At 48.1% G+C, this 20,117-nt stretch overlaps 1 protein-coding gene across 2 annotated transcripts in view; it reads right to left on the bottom strand.

Annotated features, from left to right (window-relative positions):
- Positions 1 to 15,381: 15,381 nt before the first annotated feature.
- Tbx4 (T-box 4) overlaps positions 15,382 to 20,117 on the bottom strand; it is a 29,731-nt gene continuing 24,995 nt past the window's right edge. For both annotated transcript variants that reach the window (NM_011536.3, NM_172798.1), the window contains 3 exons: positions 19,455 to 19,543; positions 19,138 to 19,373; positions 15,382 to 17,350 (listed from right to left, as the gene is read on the bottom strand). In NM_011536.3, coding sequence (NP_035666.2) covers positions 16,734 to 17,350; positions 19,138 to 19,373; positions 19,455 to 19,543 — 942 coding nt within the window. In that variant the 3' untranslated portion in view covers positions 15,382 to 16,733. The remainder of the gene's footprint in view (positions 17,351 to 19,137; positions 19,374 to 19,454; positions 19,544 to 20,117) is intronic.

The raw sequence follows: 20,117 nt of genomic DNA, 5'->3' as shown, positions 1-20,117 counted from the left end.
TGACAGGAGAAAGACCCGCCCACTGGGGCACTGCAGAATGTAGAGAACGGAAGGAAGCGGGCAAGCAGGAGTGTTCCCAAGAGGTGGCCTGGTGACACTCGTCCAGATTTCCCTAAGGATGCAGTTACAGATTTTAAAAGTTTGTATGTACTTTTATTAATGAAAGATATTGGGGAAATTGGAAATACCTTCTTGTCCAGTCCCAGAACTGAGGGATGGCTGTTCAAAGGTTTAAAGATACATAGGTAGAGTCCCAGAGCTACTTTGAGGAGGCAGATGTATTCAGATTGCAAGCTACAGCCGCAAGTCCCGTGCTAGACATCAGTGCTTGGAAACTGAATATGTTGTTTGAATTGGCAGAGAGCAACCAACAGTTGCCTGGAGGCTCTGGAAATGGATCAACCAAAGTGCTATACACAAAATTCAAGGATGGCAAGGAGTAAATGAATCTGACCAGGACTGGAAAGATGGCTCAGTGGTTAAGAGCACTGGTTGCTCTTCCAGGTTCATCTCCTAGCACCCACATGGCAGCTCACAACTGTGTGTAACTCCAGTTTCAGGAAATCCATGGTGTGCTAGGTGCACATATATGTACATGCAGGCAAAATACCCAAACATGAACTATATCCTTTTTTTAAAAAGTTTAAATGAGTCTGACCGAGGAACTGGGGACACAGTTCAGTAGGTAAAACATCTTCTGTGTATGCCTGAGGTTCTGAGTTTAAATTTCAAACACGGATTTCAGGTTCAGAGAAGAGTAGCCCTGTCTAAGAACAAATATGGTGGACAGGGTGGGGGCAGAGGGGTTGGTGGTGGGGAAAAACACTAGCTATGTAAGTCCTGATGCCTGGAGCCCATGTACAACTGAGCTTGATGACTCCTATGTGTAATCCTGGTTATCCCACTGCAAAATGCAAAATGGGAGGGAGAGAATTCCCTTGATGCTCAAGGTCTAGCTTGGAGTACACAGTGGCAGACAACAAGGGAGACTCTGCCTCAAACATAGCAGAGGGAAGGACTGACATTCTAGATTTCCTTCAACTTCCACAAACACATCACGGTGTGCCTATATTCTCACATACAGGTATACACACATGAATAGGTAATAAAGTAGAGAATCAATTGAAGACATCCCAAAATCTATCATCAATTACCAATGGCATGTATGAGTCTTTTACTATTCTTTTGCATTCATTCTAGATTTGACTGTAAAGACATGTGTATATGAATAAACATATATGTATATGAATAAACATGTGTGTTTGAATAAGCATGTATGTGTATGTGTATAAGAGTAAACATACATGTGTGTTTTATGAATAAACATGTGTACACGTATGCATGTATAACATCTTAATTGTCTTTTGTTCTGCTCTGAGCTCCTTGTTGTGTTAGTGGCATGTTTTAAAACACATAGTATTGTAGTTGATTATGTGTCAGTCTTTTATGGTGGTTAGTGGACTTTGTGTGACTAAGCTCAAGATCACAGAGATGTCTTCCAAGTCTTTAAACATGCTGTTGTTTCATATCTGGACCACATCAATCGGAAATGAATGCACACAGTGTGAGTCAGGCCTCACACTTTATTTAGTTTCTTACGAGTACCCATGGGCACAGCACCATCCTTCCCCCACTGTGACACTGTCCTTCTGTAGTCCAGATATCACCCGTGTGGAGCTGTGTCTGAGTCTGCTCCATGCAGCACATGGTACTATGCCATCTGTCACCGCAGACTTCTGACGGTTTCTCACCTTGTGTGTAAGTCTCCACTTCTGTCTTCAGGAAGGCCAGGAGCTTGAACGCTGACTGAGGTAAGCCTAGTAGAAGACTGACTTGTCAGAATGGCTAAACCAAAACCAAAAACTCCTACCCACAACAAGGAAAATCATTTTTTGCAAGTTTATCAGATTTGTGGGCTTGTGTACATGTTGGGGGGTGGGGCAGTGACTACCAGAGGACAACATGCAGGACTCAGCTCTCTCCTACCACCATTCATGCCTGATTGTGTGGGTCTGGGGAGTGAGCTCAGATTCTCAGGCTTGGACACAAATGCCATAGTTGTCATCTCAGGACAAAGAAAGTGTGCCCTTCATTATGTTTATGCTTTATACAAAATGAGGAGTCTAATAATCTCCAAGCTGAAAAATCAACAGAAAAGGTTTTTGTTTTATAGCAGCAGCAGCAGCAGCCCCAGCAGCAGCCTCTGAGGCCCAGGCTAGCCTTTCCTTTGCCTCCCAAGGCTGTGATTACGGGCAGGTGCCACTACACTAACAACTTTTAGTTTTTCTAATGAAATTGTTCTGAAACAAACTAGCTGTAGGTAAAATCTGGCTTAGGATGAGGTTCTATAAAACTCATATAAAATAGTAGAAGGAAATATTCTGTTGCGTAGTGTCTTTTGACTCAGTAAATAGCAGACTCAGTAGTGCCCCTCCCCCCCCCAGAGCCTGACAGAGTAATTAGTGTCTACAGATCGTTTTAAAGTATGTTTAAGAATAATTAAATGCAAAAAGGGAGAGATCGTGAACATCAGAAAAAGTGATTTTTTTTTTTAAAGGTTGAGCTGTCTTTAAAAGAAATCAAACTGAATTTCAGGGGTTGAAACAATATTTCTTGAAATGAAAGTAACCATTGAGTGCATGGGAATGGAAAGTCTTAGTTAAATAAATGGCTGGCTTTAACCATAGACACATGAACTTGAGTCCTCATTAACGATCCCTTCCTACTGCAGGCTTTGAGCTGCTTCCTTCCGTCTTTGCCTAATGCCAGCAGACATGAAGCAGGGAGTGCTCTCCTAAGCTCCACATCTTTGCCCAGGGATATGGTCCTAAACGTTAAAAGTGGTATTTTTAATGAAACGCCATGGAGACAGTAATGCTCAAAAATGATCCAGTAAAGTCAAAAGCGAAAGAGAGATTTCTAGTGGTCAAGCGGGTTAGCCTGGGAAGGGTGGTGATGGTGATGCCACCCAAATAGGATGAGGGGCGGAGTCCATCTGAAGCTGCACGACAGAGGCTGGGTTCATGTCAACATAGCCCTGATATGGACAGTAGAGCCTGCCTAGCTTTAGAGCAGATCTAAGTTCCCACTGCTGTTCTACAGCTTACAGTTGCACATGGCTCACATCCTGACTCAGTGCTGGGGCCTCCCATCCCCCAAACCCTGGGCCCTATCTAGAAGCAGCATAAGGTGATGGCTCTCCTTCTGCACGTCAGAGTCCTGAAGTACCTCCTGAAGGAGGGAGGTCTTTGTGATGTATCAACACTAGCACCAGTCACTGAGTCCTCCTGCTGGTTGGTTGGTTTGGTTTGGTTTGGTTTGGTTTGGTTTTCAGTCAAGAGATCAAACCCAGGACCCTGCTCATGCCGGGCAAGGACTGAATGTTTATATATACCAAAGGAGTCCTTAAGATTTTGGTAACAACAGTGCAATATATTCACATGTAACTTTTCTTCATATTTTATCTTATTTAATTTTTAAATATTTTTATTAATTATACAAAACAAAGGATTTCATCCCAACATTTTCATCTAAATATAATCACTCTACTCTGCTTATCTTTGCCCCAACACTATTTTCTCCATAAATATTTGTTTATTGAGATGAGGTTTCACATACCCCAGGCTGGCCTTGAATTCCCTATGTAGGAGAGAATGACCTTAAGCTAGTGCTATCCCTGCGTGCAGCTCCTGAATACTGGCATAGGCGTGTGCTATCGCACCTAATCGTATGTGATGCAGGGGAACAAACCCAAAGCTTTATGCATCAGAGGCCAGCACTGTATCAACTGAGCTACACTCCCAACCCTAAAATTCTTTTCATTTTTGAATGAAGAAACTGGGATTGGGTTTTGTTGCCATCATCTGTCTTGAGGTTTGTGCATATGTGCGTGTGTTTTTGTGTGTGCACATGAGTGTGCGTGCATGCTCACATGCGCACACTTGTATACATGTATGTGTTGTCTTTCACAGAGTAACCTAACCTGTGACTTCCTGTATGGCCTAAATTGAGCTTCCATGTCCAAAACAACAATATATTTTCATCAACCCTTAAACACTGTCACAGAAACATAGAGCTCAGCTGATTTCCTTCTTGAGGTTTCCATGGTCTTCAGACATCCATCTTCCTTAAGCAGGTCCAGTTGCTGTCTCCCACAGCTCTTCTGTAAACTCCACCTCCAGGGTGCACTTTATGGATGACATCTTCAAAGCCAAGGCAACCGCCTGAGAGGTCAGAAGTAAAAGATGGCGTTGTGGGGAGCCATCCCAGGTAGGCTATGTTTTTATGTCCTGGCACATTTGTGGGGCAAACTCGTCGCCCTGAGAAGGGCAGTTAATGAATAGAGAGTTCAGTTCAGTCCTAGTGTAAGCAAGAAAGAGGGCCCGTGTCTGTAATTCTGACAGCATCAGGGTCACTTCAGAGCTGGTGGGGCTCTATTTGTCTTAGGAAATCTCGAAAACTTTTATAGGGAATTTGGAAAATATTTTTGGCCAGCAGGAAAGATAAAAATCCCTGCACACAAAGTACAGGCATGGGCCCAGAGACTGCACAGACAGACTGCTGTAAAACCCCTGTTTAATAAGGCATTAAAATGCCATCGACCTGGACACATTAAAAAAAAGAGAGGGAGAGAAAGAGAGAGCTATGAAAACAAATACCATTCAAATAATTAGGATCTTATGCCTGAGGCCAGCCTCGATGCCAAGCAGGGACTCCCCTGCAGGAATCAGAGACCAGCCCGATCCCAAAAGGAGCACTGGGCCAAGACAAAGGCAGCTCAGGCAGGGCCCTTCCCCTTCCCGGGGAGGAAGTCGTGAGAGCACAGAACCCAAGGGTGGGCACCGCTCCTTTCGGCTCGGCAAGGACAAGGAGGCATTTGAAAGCCTGCTCTAGTTGGGCAAATAGGTGCCAAATTGGGTTGAGAGTTGGCAAGTACCCGTTTGTTTTGTTTACGAACGTAGCGGCAAGGCGAGGGGAAAAGATGTCTTTTCACAAGCTCATACAGGTACGGAAGCTGCTACGGAGAGATTTCCGCTGGGCTGCTGAGCCTTTGGAGGCCAGGTGCCTGGCAGCCCAGTTTCGGCCCCTCCTCCACCCCGCCCCCAGGTTAGTTTCCAAGGACTCAACTCTTATGGTCTGAAAAATTAAGAATTTGTACTCATTATGTCTGTAGGATCACCAGTGTTGTGTAGGCTTGGAAGGTCCGACAGACCTGATTGAAAAGTACATTCATAAGTTGGAATTTTAAATCGGAATGAGTCTCAGGTGCCACTCGCTTTGCAGTTCTGTTGTGGTGTTTGCTTTCTCAGTCTCTCTTAAAATTTGTAACAGTGCTCAGTAACACTCCTTAAGGGATCCCACAGAGAAGTTTGTACCCGATCAGAGTACGCGGCTTCATCCTTTTCTTCAAAGAGAGATTGTAATCCAGTGAAATTTGAAAACGAGAATGTGAAAAGGGGGAGAAAGAGAGAAAGAGAGAAAGGAAGGAAGAAAGGAAGGAAAAGAAAGAAAGAAAGAAAGAAAGAAAGGAAGAAAGAGAAAGAAAAAGAAAGAAAGAAAGAAAGAAAGAAAGAAAGAAAGAAAGAAAGAAAGAAAGAAAGAAAGAAAGAAAATTAAAAATCTATGGGGTTTTTTTCCTGGGGTTAATTTGAATTGGGCCAGTTGGTTTCGTTTTGTAATACAAAAGAAAAATTCAGGCCTTAGGGCCCATGATTTTCATTAAGTTCAGCTTTAGTGAGCTCTAATAATACGGTGGTTTATTAAAAGCGTGAAAAATGTCATCGCGGAGGCCTTCCCTCAACAGCAGCCGCGCCTCCGCCTCTGACTCACGCTTCCTCCGTGGCAGGCTGGGCTGTAAATTTGTGGTCAGGATATTTAAGGTCCACTGAACAGGCTCCTTGAAATCTTTCTTGCCATTTGGCTGAGCTCACGTCCCAATTAGCCATCTATACGGCAGTACGGCAGTACGGGGCAGTAGCTGGACAGCAAACTTGAGCAAGTGGCTGGGTGCTCAGGGCTGTGGTGAATGATTGGTCTGAGAGAGTAGCAGAGAACTCAGAACCCAGTGCCCCGGCAGGAGCCCGCTGGAGGAAATGAAAGGATCAACAGCAGGCAGGGAGCGCACTGTGGCCGATTGTTCCCTGCCACAGCCGTGGGCTTTCTTGTGTGTGCCGGAAATTGACCTCCTCAGAAGCCAAGGATGCAGGCGGCTCAAGGATAACGATAAGGCAGGTGATGATGCTAAATCATCTGCCTCTTATAGCCAATGAGATTGGCCCGCACCTCGGTAATCGTTTCCCTGCCTTAAGCTTATTATAAAAAGCCACATTTTGGGTTGGGTTTGGTTTTCCTCCCATGGAAATGTAGAAATGAGCTGGTGCTAACGGGCCAGGAAGTGCCATGGTTACCGCTCTTTTGCTTATTGTTGTTTTATTTAGAAGCAACTCATTTGGCCCTTAAATGAAGTCTAGAAGGTTGGCTGTTTAAAATGGAAGAAACTAAGAACAAGAAAAATTTGCCTAAGGTTTCCGATCACACCGTGGTAAAGCTGGGAAGCACTTTAGCAAGGGTCGGGAGTGAGGGTGGGGGAATATGGGAGGAGCTTGTATTTTAATGCAAGATCCCAGACAGCCCAGGCTGATCTCCAGCTTGGTCTATAGTCAAGACTAACCTTGAACTTCTTGATCCTCTTCCCTCTACCTCTAGAGTGCTGGAGTTATAGTTGTGTGCCACCGCACCCAGCCTTCCTTAACAACCGATTTATTCCCAGTGTCATCTAGTTTGCCGTGGATTTTGAATGAGAAGCAAACTTTCAAGCCGTCCCTTTCTCTCAGAAGCCTTGAAGAGGATTGGTTAGAAGCAGACCCCTCCCTTCAATATCCTGTGCCACTGAGCCCAAAGGCCCAGGTAGGGAGAGGTGCTCAGGGTACTGAAAAGACCAGGTGTGAGTCTTCCTTCTCAGGCTCCCCTGTCTGCTGCCTGCATTTGGCATTGTACACCTACCTACACATGGGTCCAGGTCTTGGCATCTGGTACAGCAGGCTTAACTGTGGCAGCCTCCAATAAAGCCCCCAAAAGCAATAAATAGAATTTCCCTGAAAAAAAAAAAGAGTCCCACATCTTTTAAGCATCTAAAAGCAAACTGCTGTAGACTGGTGTCCCCGGTTGGGGGAAGGGCAGCAACTTGGATTGTGCACATGTTTTATCTGCATTATTTCAGTGTAAGCCTAAGAGATGGACCGTATTTATTACCCCTAATTAGCATGCCTAGCGACTGACTCACAGAGACTAGGCTCGTGCCTACTAAGTGGCAGATTTCAGCTCATCCTCTGTCCCCTGCCTGGCCAGGCCTCTCCACCCAAAGCTCTGGTAAACCATCCCTGGGAGGATGGCAAAGAGTCCAGAGTATCACAGTAGTGGCAGAGAGCCTGGCCTTTGCACAGAGCCCCAACTTTGCTTGCTGGTCCCTCTGCACTTTGGCTCTCGGCTCCCCTGAGGAGGGAAAATCACCTCCTATCAATATAGGACTTATACATTCATCTACAATCCAGATGTGGTGGTGAACTCCTGTAAGGGCCAGCACTCCAGAGGACAAAGGGACAATCGTGTCAGGGTAGCCTGGGCAACATATGGAGACAGTCAAATATACAAACTAAAATAAACAAGCTTTTAAGATAGACAGCCGTCCTAACAAACATTAGCTATTTGAAAAGAATGAAGTAAAATTCAAAACGCAAGTTCAGTCTTTACTTTGGAAAGCCCTACCAGGTCATGGTGAAGAAATGCATCACTGCAGATATTCTTCATAGGATTGAACTCCCGAACTGCTACAAGGGGTGGAAGAAGGAAGGTGGCTCAGGGAAAGGACAAGTCCCGCAGCCACTAACTAGCCTCATACCCGGTGTCAAGCTCTTTTTACTGCCTCATACTGATGATATAAAAAGGATGGGGAATGACATTCAGGTCTCCAGTCTACCAGGCCAGAGCTTAGGGCCTGAGTTGGCCATGCTGAGTCTTGAGTAGATTGAAGTCCACTCAGCTACTCTGAGGAAACACCAAAACTCTTGATCCAGGCAGCTGAGCATGTGGAGCCTAGAGAGAGGGAAGGCTGTGCCAAGCTGCATTAAATGCTATTAAATGCGGCTCACATAGTTTCCACTATCCCTAATGGAGCCATGTCATTTTACAGACCCAGCCCTTGCTCCAGGCATCTGGCTAGGAATTATGGGTATTTAAGAGAAGCAATTCCCAAACAAGTCTCTTTCAGGTCACTCTAAGGAAGTATGCTGCATCCAGACATGGAAAAGGCACGAGAAGGCCACCCTAGCTCTGCTACTAAAGGCGCATGGCTTTGAAGCCTTCTCCCAAGAATACCCAGTTGTTTGGAGGCATCTCGATAATTTGTCAAGTCTGCCAGTGACATCTCTGTGGAGAGAGTAATACAGCATCAGATACCTGTATATGTCCGTTGGGAGCTTCGGGAATAGGCAACCCCATAGGCTGGTTGGTAGCTGAGGTTTGAGGAGGTTGCTGTAAGTCATCAGCCCCTAAAAGGGTAAGTTTCTGCCGCTTTGGACACTTTAAGTCATAGAACTAGATATGTGTGTTTATTTCCCTGATCGTTAATGTGAAAGCCATGGAAGTATGCACCTTTTGGACCCAGCAACCTCAGAGGAAAGATGGCAGAGTCTCGGGTAGTAACAGTCCTGCTGCTAAAAGTGGCAGAAGCTTCCCAACGCTGGGACCCTTTAACACCATTCCTCATGTTATGGCGGCCCCCCACCCATAAGTTATTTTTGTTGCTATTCATTGCTACTGTAATTTTTGCTATGGTTATGAATGCATGTAAGAGATATCTGATATGTGACCTCAGAGAGATTGCAACCAGTTGGGGCCCCAAAGCCCAGAGCCTACGGGCTGATGATTAACAAACTAAGTGGCGATTTCAGTTTTCTTCTCTCACAATACAGATGAGAACGATAAATCACTTTCCATCATCCAACTCCACAAAGCAAAAGGGTTGTCCTTCCCTTAAGGGAAGCAGAGAAGTGAGACACAGGGTTGACATCTTTCCTCCATGAACGTCAGGGGTCAGGGTCTATGCGAGGTGCTTTCACACAATGAAAACCACCAGCAGGGTGATTTTAAGTTCAAGGCTAATCTGAGCTACATGGTGGAACTCTTTCACAGAGGAGAAGGAAGGGAGAGGAAGGGAAGAAACCCTCCACAATCCTAAGAAACAGGTGTACTTAGACATTATCTCCAAATCCCTAACATAAACAAAGAAATGCCCTTGTTCCTTAAAAACATAAGCAGAAGGTGACAGGGCCAGTCTTAAGCCCGGGATATTTGACTCACAGGTGGCAGTGTTTCTAAGGATGCACTGTCTTTAGAATAGAAACACAGAGAGCAGAGTCCTCCAGGGTAGAAAGGCTCAAAAACCACCTGGCTCAGTTGTCCACAAGCTGGATGCTCAGAAGGACCTTCTACAGATCGGCCATCTGTGCCAACAAAGACCACTGAGCTTGATGGCTCAGGCCCATAACCATCATACTTGAGAGGCTGAAGCAGAAAGATTGCTGTGAGTTTGAGACCAGCCTTGACTACATAGCAAGTCCCAGACCAACACTCCCCCACACCCCCACCAGACCCTGTCACAACTAAAGAAAAGAAAAGAAAAACCAAAAGCCGTTGGTCTCTGAACTCCTGCTCATCCCAGTTCTGAACAATACCACTAGACACAGTCCTACTTGGAATGACCTGCTGGAATCCCCAGACCCAGGAGACCTCAAGCAGCCCCAAGGCCAAGCTCTACCCCCTGCTGCTCTTTCTGCCGCAGGTATTTTGTCCAATCAAAACTCAGAACCTCACTTTCCACTTTCCACTTTCCAAACAGCGGCGAAGCTTGGGGTCTCAGAGTACTCGTGAGATTTTGTTGGAAAAGTCTTCCAATTCCTTCAACCCAAAAGGTCTAGACGAGAGCCTCCTGGGCTGGGATCCATGTAGCCGCCAGCCTGTCTGAGGGAGGATGGTGGGTGACGCTTGGGCTGTTACCCCACCCCCACCCCCACCCCCGTCCTGCACAAGAACAGGAAAGACACCAGTCTGTGAAGGAATGATGGAGGGAAAATGATGGCATTTTCTGAGCATGATCCCTTACATGGGGAGCCATGTTTGAATGTGTCTTGTCTTTGGTAAGCATGGATTGAGTGTGGTTCCTGCAGAATTGCCTCCTCTAAGAGAGCAGACTACTTGACACGTCCGAGGGATGAGAGGTGTCCAGGCATAGAGGATAGATACGGGAAACATCCCTGATTGAGTCTTCCTGGGCCTACTTGCCTCTAGGAAACAAGGAAGAATAGACTGACAGCTGTCATTATGCACACCATACTCTAGTTGGAGGCCTGTTAGGCAGGAAAGTGCTCAAATAGCCCATAATAATCCTATGGGTAGCCTGTGATCAGAAACCTGGGCTCTCTTGCTTCCTATGGGATGCTAACCCTGGCTGAAGGCAGGGACAGCCATGAAGGTAGCACTCCCATCTCTGACAGCAAGTTCCCTGGCTTCACAGGTCTCGGTGGCCATTACACATGGATGACACGTACAGGTCACTCAACAATAATCCCAAAGCTCTAACTGAAGGGAGACGATAGCCCAGATGGAGGTATTTGCCAGTGGATGGAGACACTGTTAGGCCTGATGGACGGAGAGAAAGGCTCACATGGAAGAGAGCTTTGGGAGGCAGATTCTGCATCATTTAGCATGGGCTTGAAGGGAGCACAAGGACTGGGTACCATGCCCAAAACATGGATAGGAAGGTGCACTGTGCTGGCTTGGGTCAGAACAGGGTGGGGTGGAATGCCCTTTGAGTGCTTAGTAGAAACAACCCAGGAGTTGATATCAGGAGAGGAGAATGAGGTGGGACTTTAAGGTTCATGGGCATGTTTGGTGGGAGGAGCTATACACATAGATGGTGTTGGACCAAATACTCAATGAGCTAGAAGGTTGTAGCCCTAGGCATCACCCAACAGCAGCACTGAAGGCCTGAGTGAGTTAGAAGAAAGGACGTGGGGCAGTCCCCCAAGGCAGCCTGTCCAGTTGAGTCTCCAGCAGGGGCCTTTTCCTGCGACTATTGCTCCCAGCATTTGGGCAGTTTGTTTTAGTTCTGCAAGGAATTCTATAATTACCTTACTTTTCTTTTGTTTGTTTGTTTTTTGTTATATTTGTAATTGCAGGGGTGCTTGTGTGCTTTTTGTAACAGAAAGATGGATGAGAACTCTGAAATGGGTCCTTTCTGCATCATCTACCTCTGACTCGTGCTCGTTCATGTGGATGCCACGCCCACAAAAGTGCATGTGCGCACACATAGGTCTGATCTGGGTTCTGTGCTGTATAAAAATGGGAGACCACATCATCACTCACTTTTTTCACCTAAGAAAAGAAGCCCAGCCAGGCAGTGGTGGTGCATGCCTTTAATCCCAGCACTTGGGAGGCAGAGGCAGAGGCAGAGGCAGAGGCAGAGGCAGAGGCAGAGGCAGAGGCAGAGGCAGAGGCAGAGGCAGAGGCAGGCAGATTTTTGAGTTCTACAGCCTCAGCCTGGTCTACAGAGTGAGTTCCAGGACAGCCAGGGCTACACAGAGAAACCCAGTCTCGGGAAAAGAAAAAAAGAAAGAAAGAAAGAAAAGAAAAAGGAAAAGGAAAAGAAAAGAAAAGTGTGTTTTATTCACTTATTAATTACTACATAATGATACAGTTTGGCTACCCCAATTTTTTTTATAACCTAAATATTCTGGAGACCATATTCTATTACGCCTCTCCTATTTACTTAATTATTCTGTTCTGGAGACCATATTCTATTATGCCTCTCCTATTTACTTAATTATCAGTCCATTCCCGTGCCATTAAAGACTTTGTGATTATAATTCCATTGGCAGCATCATATCCCAGAATACGAAGCAATCATTATTTACCAATTTGTTTTCTGCCGGTGGGGACATTTAAAAAAATTGATAGTACAATGAACAGTATCCGACATCCCGCTGTGAACTCATCTCCAGCTATTCTCTCAAGCTGCGAATACTTTTAGAGTCATTGTCCAGGCTACCAAATTGCTTTTTCCAGAAAAACTAGCAGTCTATTATAATGGTTATTAAACTATAAAAACTAGTTTAATAACCATTAAAGGCTCCCCTTTCTTTTCTTTCTTTTACTAATTGTTAGACAGGAGTGGCAATCTGCCACTCTGTGCATTTTGCATTGCTATGAGGTTGGTTTAATCATCTTTGTAATTCTTGTTGTAAGAGCTGGCACCTCTCTTTCTGGTTCTCTATGTCAGCCCTTTCTCCCTCATCCCCAGCCCAGCCGAGAGCTCTCCGTTCTAACATTGCCTCCAGATTGGCCCCTCCCCTCCTATTTCTGCATCCCAGTGTCCTTGCTCACTAGCTTCATCCATTTCTCTATAGCCCTACACTGGCTGCTCTCTCCTGGCTTCTGTGCCTACGGGCATCCCTTGTTCTGTGTCCAGAGGTCCCCATAGCAGAGACTAGAGCAACCAAATCTGAACCTAGAATTTTGCTGCTGGCTGCCATCAGGCTAGGATTAGTGTTGATAGGCAGCAGATGCAATAGAGGAGTCTGGCGGCTCTGACCTTGGTCCAGGAAAAGTGGGAGTGGGCACTTCCTGTGTCCTACCTGCTGAGCTCCACACAACCCTCCCATCTTTTTCTCCTCCGTGTCCCTCTCCGCCTCATTATTCTAGCGCAGGCTTTAATTTTCACAAATGATACAGTTTGGAGTTTCTGCAAGAGAATGCCTGTGATCCTCAGAGCCCTGGGGCCTGTTTGCCATTGTTGGAGAAAAGGGACCCTGGATGCTCTGCAGGCCCCATCAGACTGCGGTAATCGGCAGGGGCTGGTGGGCTGCTGTATAAAGTCGGTCCTTCGCAGTGAGACGTTGCAGAAATCCCGCTGGAGCTTTTTCTGCTCTTGCCCTGTCTACTTTCCTTCATAATGATGAATGGCTGAAAAGAAAACTATCTAATCTCCAAACTGCTGGCTTTTTTCCCCCTTCTCTTTCTTCAAGGAAAGGAGGAAGAACACGGTCACATAAAACAGAGTCCTTCATCGCAGGCTCCTCAGGAGACGTCCATTCCCTTTTCATCCCGGGGCCTGTTTCTGATCTGTGATGGGCTTGCATTGAAAGCTCCAGGCTGGCCTTCTCTAATCGGCAGCGACAGACGCTGCAGTTGCGAGGGCTGCCCATTGAAATTGAATTGATTACCCGGGCCCCTCTGCCATTTTGTTCTGCGCGCGATTGCTTAATAGCTGTCACCTTGGCTTTCAGTCCCAGCCGGCTTGGGGCTGACTGGTTCCCATTACTCAGGATAGCCAGTGCAAGTTCACCACCCTTGACAGGATGTCCCTGATTGATTCCGTATGCCTTGGAGACCTGTGAGAGATTTGCATAGGGGTTGCTTTGGGGGTGGGGGTGGAGTAGGAACCTCTGGGCCACAGAGGCTGCCAGGTTTTGGCTGTGGGGCTCACCATATTTGAATCATTACCTGAATTGAGTCTGGCCTCTGCTGACATAACTGCTAATGAATTTGTAAATTTTGCAAAACTAGAAAACTTAGCCTGTTCTAACCTTGGCTGTCACCACCTGCCCCTTCCCTACACACACACACACACACCCCGCCCCGGCCCCACCTCCATCATTGGGGGCCACAAGCAGTGCTTTTCTGGCCTGAGCTCTTTGAAATGACAATCTCTCCCTCCCTGCCACCCCTGCCCTAGCAGGCAGGAGAGCCAGGCTTGGAGGGAGACATCTTTCAAGTAAAATCCTTTGCACTGGGAACTCCTTCAATTAGACAGCAGGCGGAATGTTAACATGCCCTCCGGCCTTTTAAGTGGGTTTTAATTTTATGTTGTAAGATAAGACACTGCATGGCTACTCCTCTAGCAGGCTCCATTAGAGGAGCCAGTAGAGGCCTCTTGACCCCCCGAGGCCCTGCTGAGGCAAGAAATCGCTTTGGTTTTTTAACAATTTGTCAGTCTGACCCAACTTCTTCTTTGTGATTCTAGGACCTTCCGTTGCAGAGGGTTGTGGGGTAGCTGCCCGAGGCCGAGGCCTTGAGCCCTTGGCTATAGTGGAACCCTGGGATTACTGGCCACAGAATGGAGCAGTAATCGGCTATTTTTTTCCTCCCCAAGCAGGGCACAGCAGAAGCAGGCAGTGTCATGTGGCAGGCTTCTGAGCCGATGATGTATGGCCTGCTGGTGCTACTGAATGGTGCCCTTTGTTCCACGGGGTCCCATGTGCACCCTTTTTATTGAGTTGTTGATTCAGAGGGGCAGGAAAAGTTCCACAAATCCCACTGCAGGCCCTGCTCTTGCCATGCCCAGGTGGGGCAGCCAGGGTAGCTTATGCTTCCCAGAAAGTCAGGAGGACTCTGTGGGCTGCTCAAAGCTGAACACCTCTTTTGAGACGATTCTCTTACTGAGCCGAGTAGGTGCTTAGAGAGAATCTAGGAACGCACACCCAGCCCTCCGAGTTCCAGGGGGGGGGGGGGGGGCGGGGAGCATCCTGGCAGGGTACCATCTTTGGAAAGATACAGGCAGGGACCTGGGAGTGAAGAGCCATCTTCCCTGTCCCTGAGCCAAATCCAGGTTTTGTCTGTGAGGGAGTAATACAAAGCTGCCGACCAGAGGTCCCACAGAGCCACAAGGCAGAGCCAGGGCAAGAGGCCTTAAAAGCATCCCTCTTCTGGCCTCTCTGAGTTTCATGACCATCTTAAGTGGAGACCATGGTGCTGGAGAGAACATTTTAGGGGATGGACGAGCGTGTGGGTGAGAGTCACATAGACACTTGTCCATGCATGGCTGTCACCTCTCTGCGGGTTCCTTTTCTTCACCTGATGTGGCAAAAGCCCAAGTTGGAGTTCCTCTCCCTCAATCCCTCCATCCTGAGGCCAGGGTTTCTCTTCATATTTATGAGGATGAAGTTGGCTGACAGCTTCGCACAGCCAGCTGCCCCAGGAAGTGCCAGACCGAGGCTCAAAGCTACAGTTACTCTTCAGAAACAAGTGCACAAAGAGCATCAGAGGCTCTCTACTTAGGAGACGGTCCCCCCCCCCAACTGCAGGCTTGTGCTGATGTTAACAGAGATGAGAGCCACACTGCCTGCCTGTTCTGCTTTTCAGGGGTCTTTGTGAACCTAGCCCCGTAACCCAGGGAGGAACACGAGATGGAGGAGACTTTGAACGAACTTCACTCTGAGGGCCCATGGTTACAAACAGAGAGGCACCGAGGCCCCACCCACTTGAAAGGAAAGGCAGACACTATTGCCAGGCAACGGCAAGATGTTAACAAAGGACAAACACACACTTCACAGTTGTAAGATGGCTTTATGTTCCAATATGCAAAACAAAATGTCCATGCTATATATCAAAAACACTTGAAGTTTCATACCGCCTGTCAGCTAGTGTGTTTTCTAATAAAGCTTTATCTGCAGTGTGCATTTATAATATATATATATGTTTTATCTTTAACATCAAACGTAATAAAAATTTAAATAGATGTCTTTCCAAATACTTCCTTCAGCATTTGTTTTCAGTAAGTTTATTTGTAAAAAAAGCAAAGCTGAATTTGACATGTGGCCCGCATTTGTGAGATATATATTTATTTATATATTTATTTATTTATATAATATATAAATAGCTATTCAGCATGCAAAGAGTTTAGTGATCTCCAGAGTTCATACCGGCCGCCCTGACGTTCTGGTGACGTGTGATGCTGATGGACCAAGGATACTCCCCTCCCTACTCTGAAGGGATGATATGCTCCTCTGAGCTTGAACACTCAAGTACTTTCTCTCAGCTGTCCATCTTCTGCCAGCCGGCATCCTCGCTCCAGGCATGTATGTAGGTTTTCTGGGAGCAGAGCCAGTCCAGCGGATATGTGACATCAGTCCAGTGAGATCTCCAAGGGACACTGCCGGGTAAGGGGCGTCTGACTGCCCATCCTGGGATGCAGACGGTGTCTCCCAGGCTGAGAGGGAGGCCACATGCTAGCACTGGGAGGGGAGGGACTCTGTACGAATCATGAGGTGATGGCGCATGACTCCTTTTTGAAAGTCATGCTTCAGACCCTGGGGCTTCAAGAATCCAAGTCCAGGCCAACTCCACTCTCAAAACACTCTAAGGCTCAGGTAGTATCAACACAATCTCCAGAAGCTAAGGGAAGGGGGTGCTTCTGTTCCCCAAAGTGGCAGCTCCCCGTGCTGGTGGAAGACCAGGGAGTCTATGGTAAGCATGGATACCCCACCCCTACCCAGGCAAAAGAAAGGCCCTCCCTGTGCCAGAGATCTCACTTGGCCCCTGAGTAAAACCAAAGTACATTTCAGAAAGCTCCAGGTGACTCCTGAGCCCTCTACTTCTATCCCACCCAGGGCATGCCAAGAGATGTCAGCTAATGGTGGACTCGGCTCCTGTAGCCAAAGTCACTTCTTAGATAATTGCATTTTTTTCTTGTTTTGGCCTTAGTTGCATGTCAGAAGACAGATGCTCTCTGACCACATGTGTGTAGAAGTTCAAGCACGCGCACACACCACACACACACACACACACACACACACACATTCTGAAATACCTTTCCATGTTTCTTGGCAGTGCTGGCCACCCACAGAGATTAACACTGGATTGACATGGCCCTGGGGCTGTTAAGGATACAGGTAGTCTCGTCATCCATCGGTCCAGTTCTCCACAGTCCCCATCCCTGAATGATACTGTAAGGATGACTCCCGGGTCAAGGAGAAGCTCTGTGAGTAGAGGAACTCGTTGGCAGTGTTCAGGTGAGGTGAGGGTGGCTTCCTCTCACACATCCCAGGGAGGCCACGCTCTCTAGGGAAGGAAGCAGAGGGCCCCCGCTCTCGGACCTGAGACTGGGATAGCTGATTGTACACACTAAAGTGGGCATTTCCTGGTGGCTGGGCGCTCTGGGCGGCGATGGTGGGCAGCCGAGGCATCACTGTGGTGGCAGTAAAGTGTGCGGGGAAGGGCTGGTAAGGCACAGTCTCCATGGTCTGAACGCTGTAGCTGGTGTATGGCGACACCGACGTCCACATGTTACAGCTCAGTGGGGGTGGGGGCAGGTCGTCCACGGCTGACACCCCTGCGATCTCAGGCCCCGAACTCGAGTACATACAGGCTTCTCTGGGGGTCACCTCACTGCAATAAGAAGGGCTCAGCATCTGCTGGTCGTAGGGAGGGGGAGAACGGAAATAGTGATCGTCCCCCACTGAAGAGGGGGTTTCCAGGTAGGATCGCTTGCAGGGCAAGTCCAGGTGGCGGGCACTGTCTGCCGAAAGAGAGAGAAGTGCTCAGAAAGAGGCCGTTCCCGCCAGCCCAGGGCCTGGTGTCCTCCCCAGCCCCACCCCCACATGCCAGGACATCCTGCCCTTTTCACTCAGCACCCACCCTGGTCCCCCATGTTGCCTGGCACTCCCAGAACCATTTGAATAAGCTGCAGCTTTTATAAGGTGGCAATGACCAAGAAGCGGTCAATTTATGGACCCTTGCCAAAGGCCAAGGGGGACACCACATCCCTGGACACCGAGGGATGTGCTGCATCGGGCAGCACTCGGCTCTGATCCTTTGCCAACCGGACTCTCGGGATGCAGAGCGGCCCTTGTTCACACTGGCATTTCTCAGACTAGTGCAACCTTGGCCCAGGAAAGCAGAAACAACTGCCAGGTCGAACCAGGCCCAGAGACCACATCTGTCAGAACTAGCCAGCAAATTAAGGCCAAGATGTTACTGCCTCAACCCTCAGTGCCTGTGGAGAGCCTCAGGAAGTGGGAGGTGGGCCAAAGAGCTTGTAAGCAAGCTTTTGCTGTTTTGAGAAGAGCAGTTTAACCCTACTATGTTCAAAGAAGACACATCAGCTGCTGTCAGGCCAATCCCCACATAACAAGTGAAAAGGCTTATATGTGCAGGCTACTTTGATGCTCTCTGGAAAGATGCCACCAGCCAACACAAACCACCCCTCTGCATCTTCCCCCAACTGTGTGGGCTCAACTCTCTAGAGTGGCATGTCTTCTCCTGGAACCTAGGATATCGGAGGCTTGAGGGCTAGGGCGGCAGCCCTCTCAACAAATTTAAGAACACTTTCCTCTTGGCTTTTCTTGGCCGCCCTCCTGTGCTTTCTCTAGGGATCCATTCAGGGAGCCATGTATACAGAGATGGACAGCCTAGAGGAGGGAGGGGCTGAGCACCTAACCCTGCTGCAGATTGATTCAAGGCTGCCTGGGGACACCAACTCTCCTTTCTCCAACATCCGCCCCTGAGCTACATTCCTGTAGTTGGCAGGTGACCTAGCACTCTGGGTCAGGGAAGGCCAGACAGGTAGTATATAGGCCTTAAGGCCACCCAGTTTGTACCACAATTACTCACTTTTGTTGCCGGATTATGACAATGACTGTAGAACAAATACAGGTATGGCTAAACTCCAACAAAGCCTTATTTATAGATGCTAAAATATGAATTTTATATAATAACATGAGAAGCCCCCATTTTTAATATCTAGCAGCATCCGGCCTAACTAGGCCCAAGGGCCAGTCTTATGTCTAAGAGTGGGCTGAGAGAACATTCTGGACGATGAGCAAGAGTCTCCAGACTCACTCCCAAGAGGATCTTGAGGACCCACGAAGAACCTTTGGCAAGGTAACATGAGTCAAACCCAAATCTGTCTGTGGAAAACACAGGGCTGGCAGCTGAGCCTTGGACACACTGGTCCCAGGTCAGTGTTGTAGAGAAGCCAAGTGCCCAGGGTGTGGTCACCTGAAATCTGTTTCCAATCACTCATTTTGGCACCCAAGAACCTGTGTGCATCCTTAAGGGACCGGTAGAGAGCACCACCCACGGCACTGTGGGTGCCCCCTGCTCTGGGGCTGAGACTACCAACCATCCAGCTTCCCCCTACCTCCCAACAGGAGCAACACTACTCATGGAGAACCCCAAATCAACCCCTGGGGCTGGCCAGCATACCAGGAACACCAAGGGCTGTTGGGGGGCTGTCGGGGGCCACAGGAATCAGAACCAGCATGCCTGCAGGTCAGACACTCGTGTATCATCCCAGAACCCTACCTCTACGCTTCAGGCAGTGGTAGAAGAGGCTGGAGTCCCTCTGAGTTGGGAAGGTGTTGAGGGGCAGGTCCTGGGGCTCTGCAGCAGCAAACTGCATGTGGGCCCCATTCTCATACTGGTAGTGCTGCAGGGCCTGGTGTGCGCTGTGCAGGGGGCTGACATCTGGCTTAGCCGAGAGTTGGCTGGAAACGAGCCTCTGCCTCATGATGCTTTTGGAGATCACGGGATACTCCTTGCTGGAGGAGCAGGGAGAAAGTGAAGATGCTTTGAGGGTCCCTGGGTCTTCCCTGTCCCACCCCTGGCCAGAGCAGCCCCACCTCTGCAACCGGGCCACACGCAGGTCACTGTCATCGCTGCCCCGGAATCCCTTGGCAAAAGGGTTGTTCTCAATTTTCAGCTGGGTGATCTGTTAGAAAAGGACACACAAAGTCATGGGAGGAGGGAGGACAAGGTGACTAGTAGCCCTCTTTCCCTAGCTCAGGTCTAATGATAACTTAGAACAGCCTGGAAAAGCTACATCCCCCTCTTAAGTCAGCTCAGAGCCAGGACCAACTTGGGTCTTCCTTGATCTGGGTGCTTGCTGGGAGCTTGTCTTTGGCTCAGTTCTACTGTTTCAGACCTTCTAGTGCTTTCTCCAGAACCCTGTGACAGCTTCCTTCCTGTGCATGTCAACCCCTTTACAGATCGTGAAAGACTGTAATCTGACTTGGGGGCTTGGCCTATAATCAGGGGTAAGAAGCAAACAGGCAGGAAAGTGATGTGGGCAGGGGATTTAGCAAACACCTCCTAATTGACAGGACCCAGGTGGCTCTCCTGGATAGGCCAGACCTGTACCTACAGGAAGATGCTAGAAGAAAAGAGTCCCGTCCCAAGGAAGACTCCATGTCTCCAGGTTTCCGTTGCTGGCCATGGGCTCTGCCCTTACCAGTTAAACTGCTGTTCAGTTTAACTCGCTGGCTCTGTTTCCCAGTATGGCAGTT

This window comes from Mus musculus, chromosome 11 (genome assembly GCF_000001635.26).
Source record: "Mus musculus strain C57BL/6J chromosome 11, GRCm38.p6 C57BL/6J".
Classification (NCBI taxonomy): domain Eukaryota; kingdom Metazoa; phylum Chordata; class Mammalia; order Rodentia; family Muridae; genus Mus; species Mus musculus.
The sequence above is the reverse complement of the archived record's forward strand: the minus strand, read 5'-3'. Positions and strand labels throughout refer to the sequence as shown.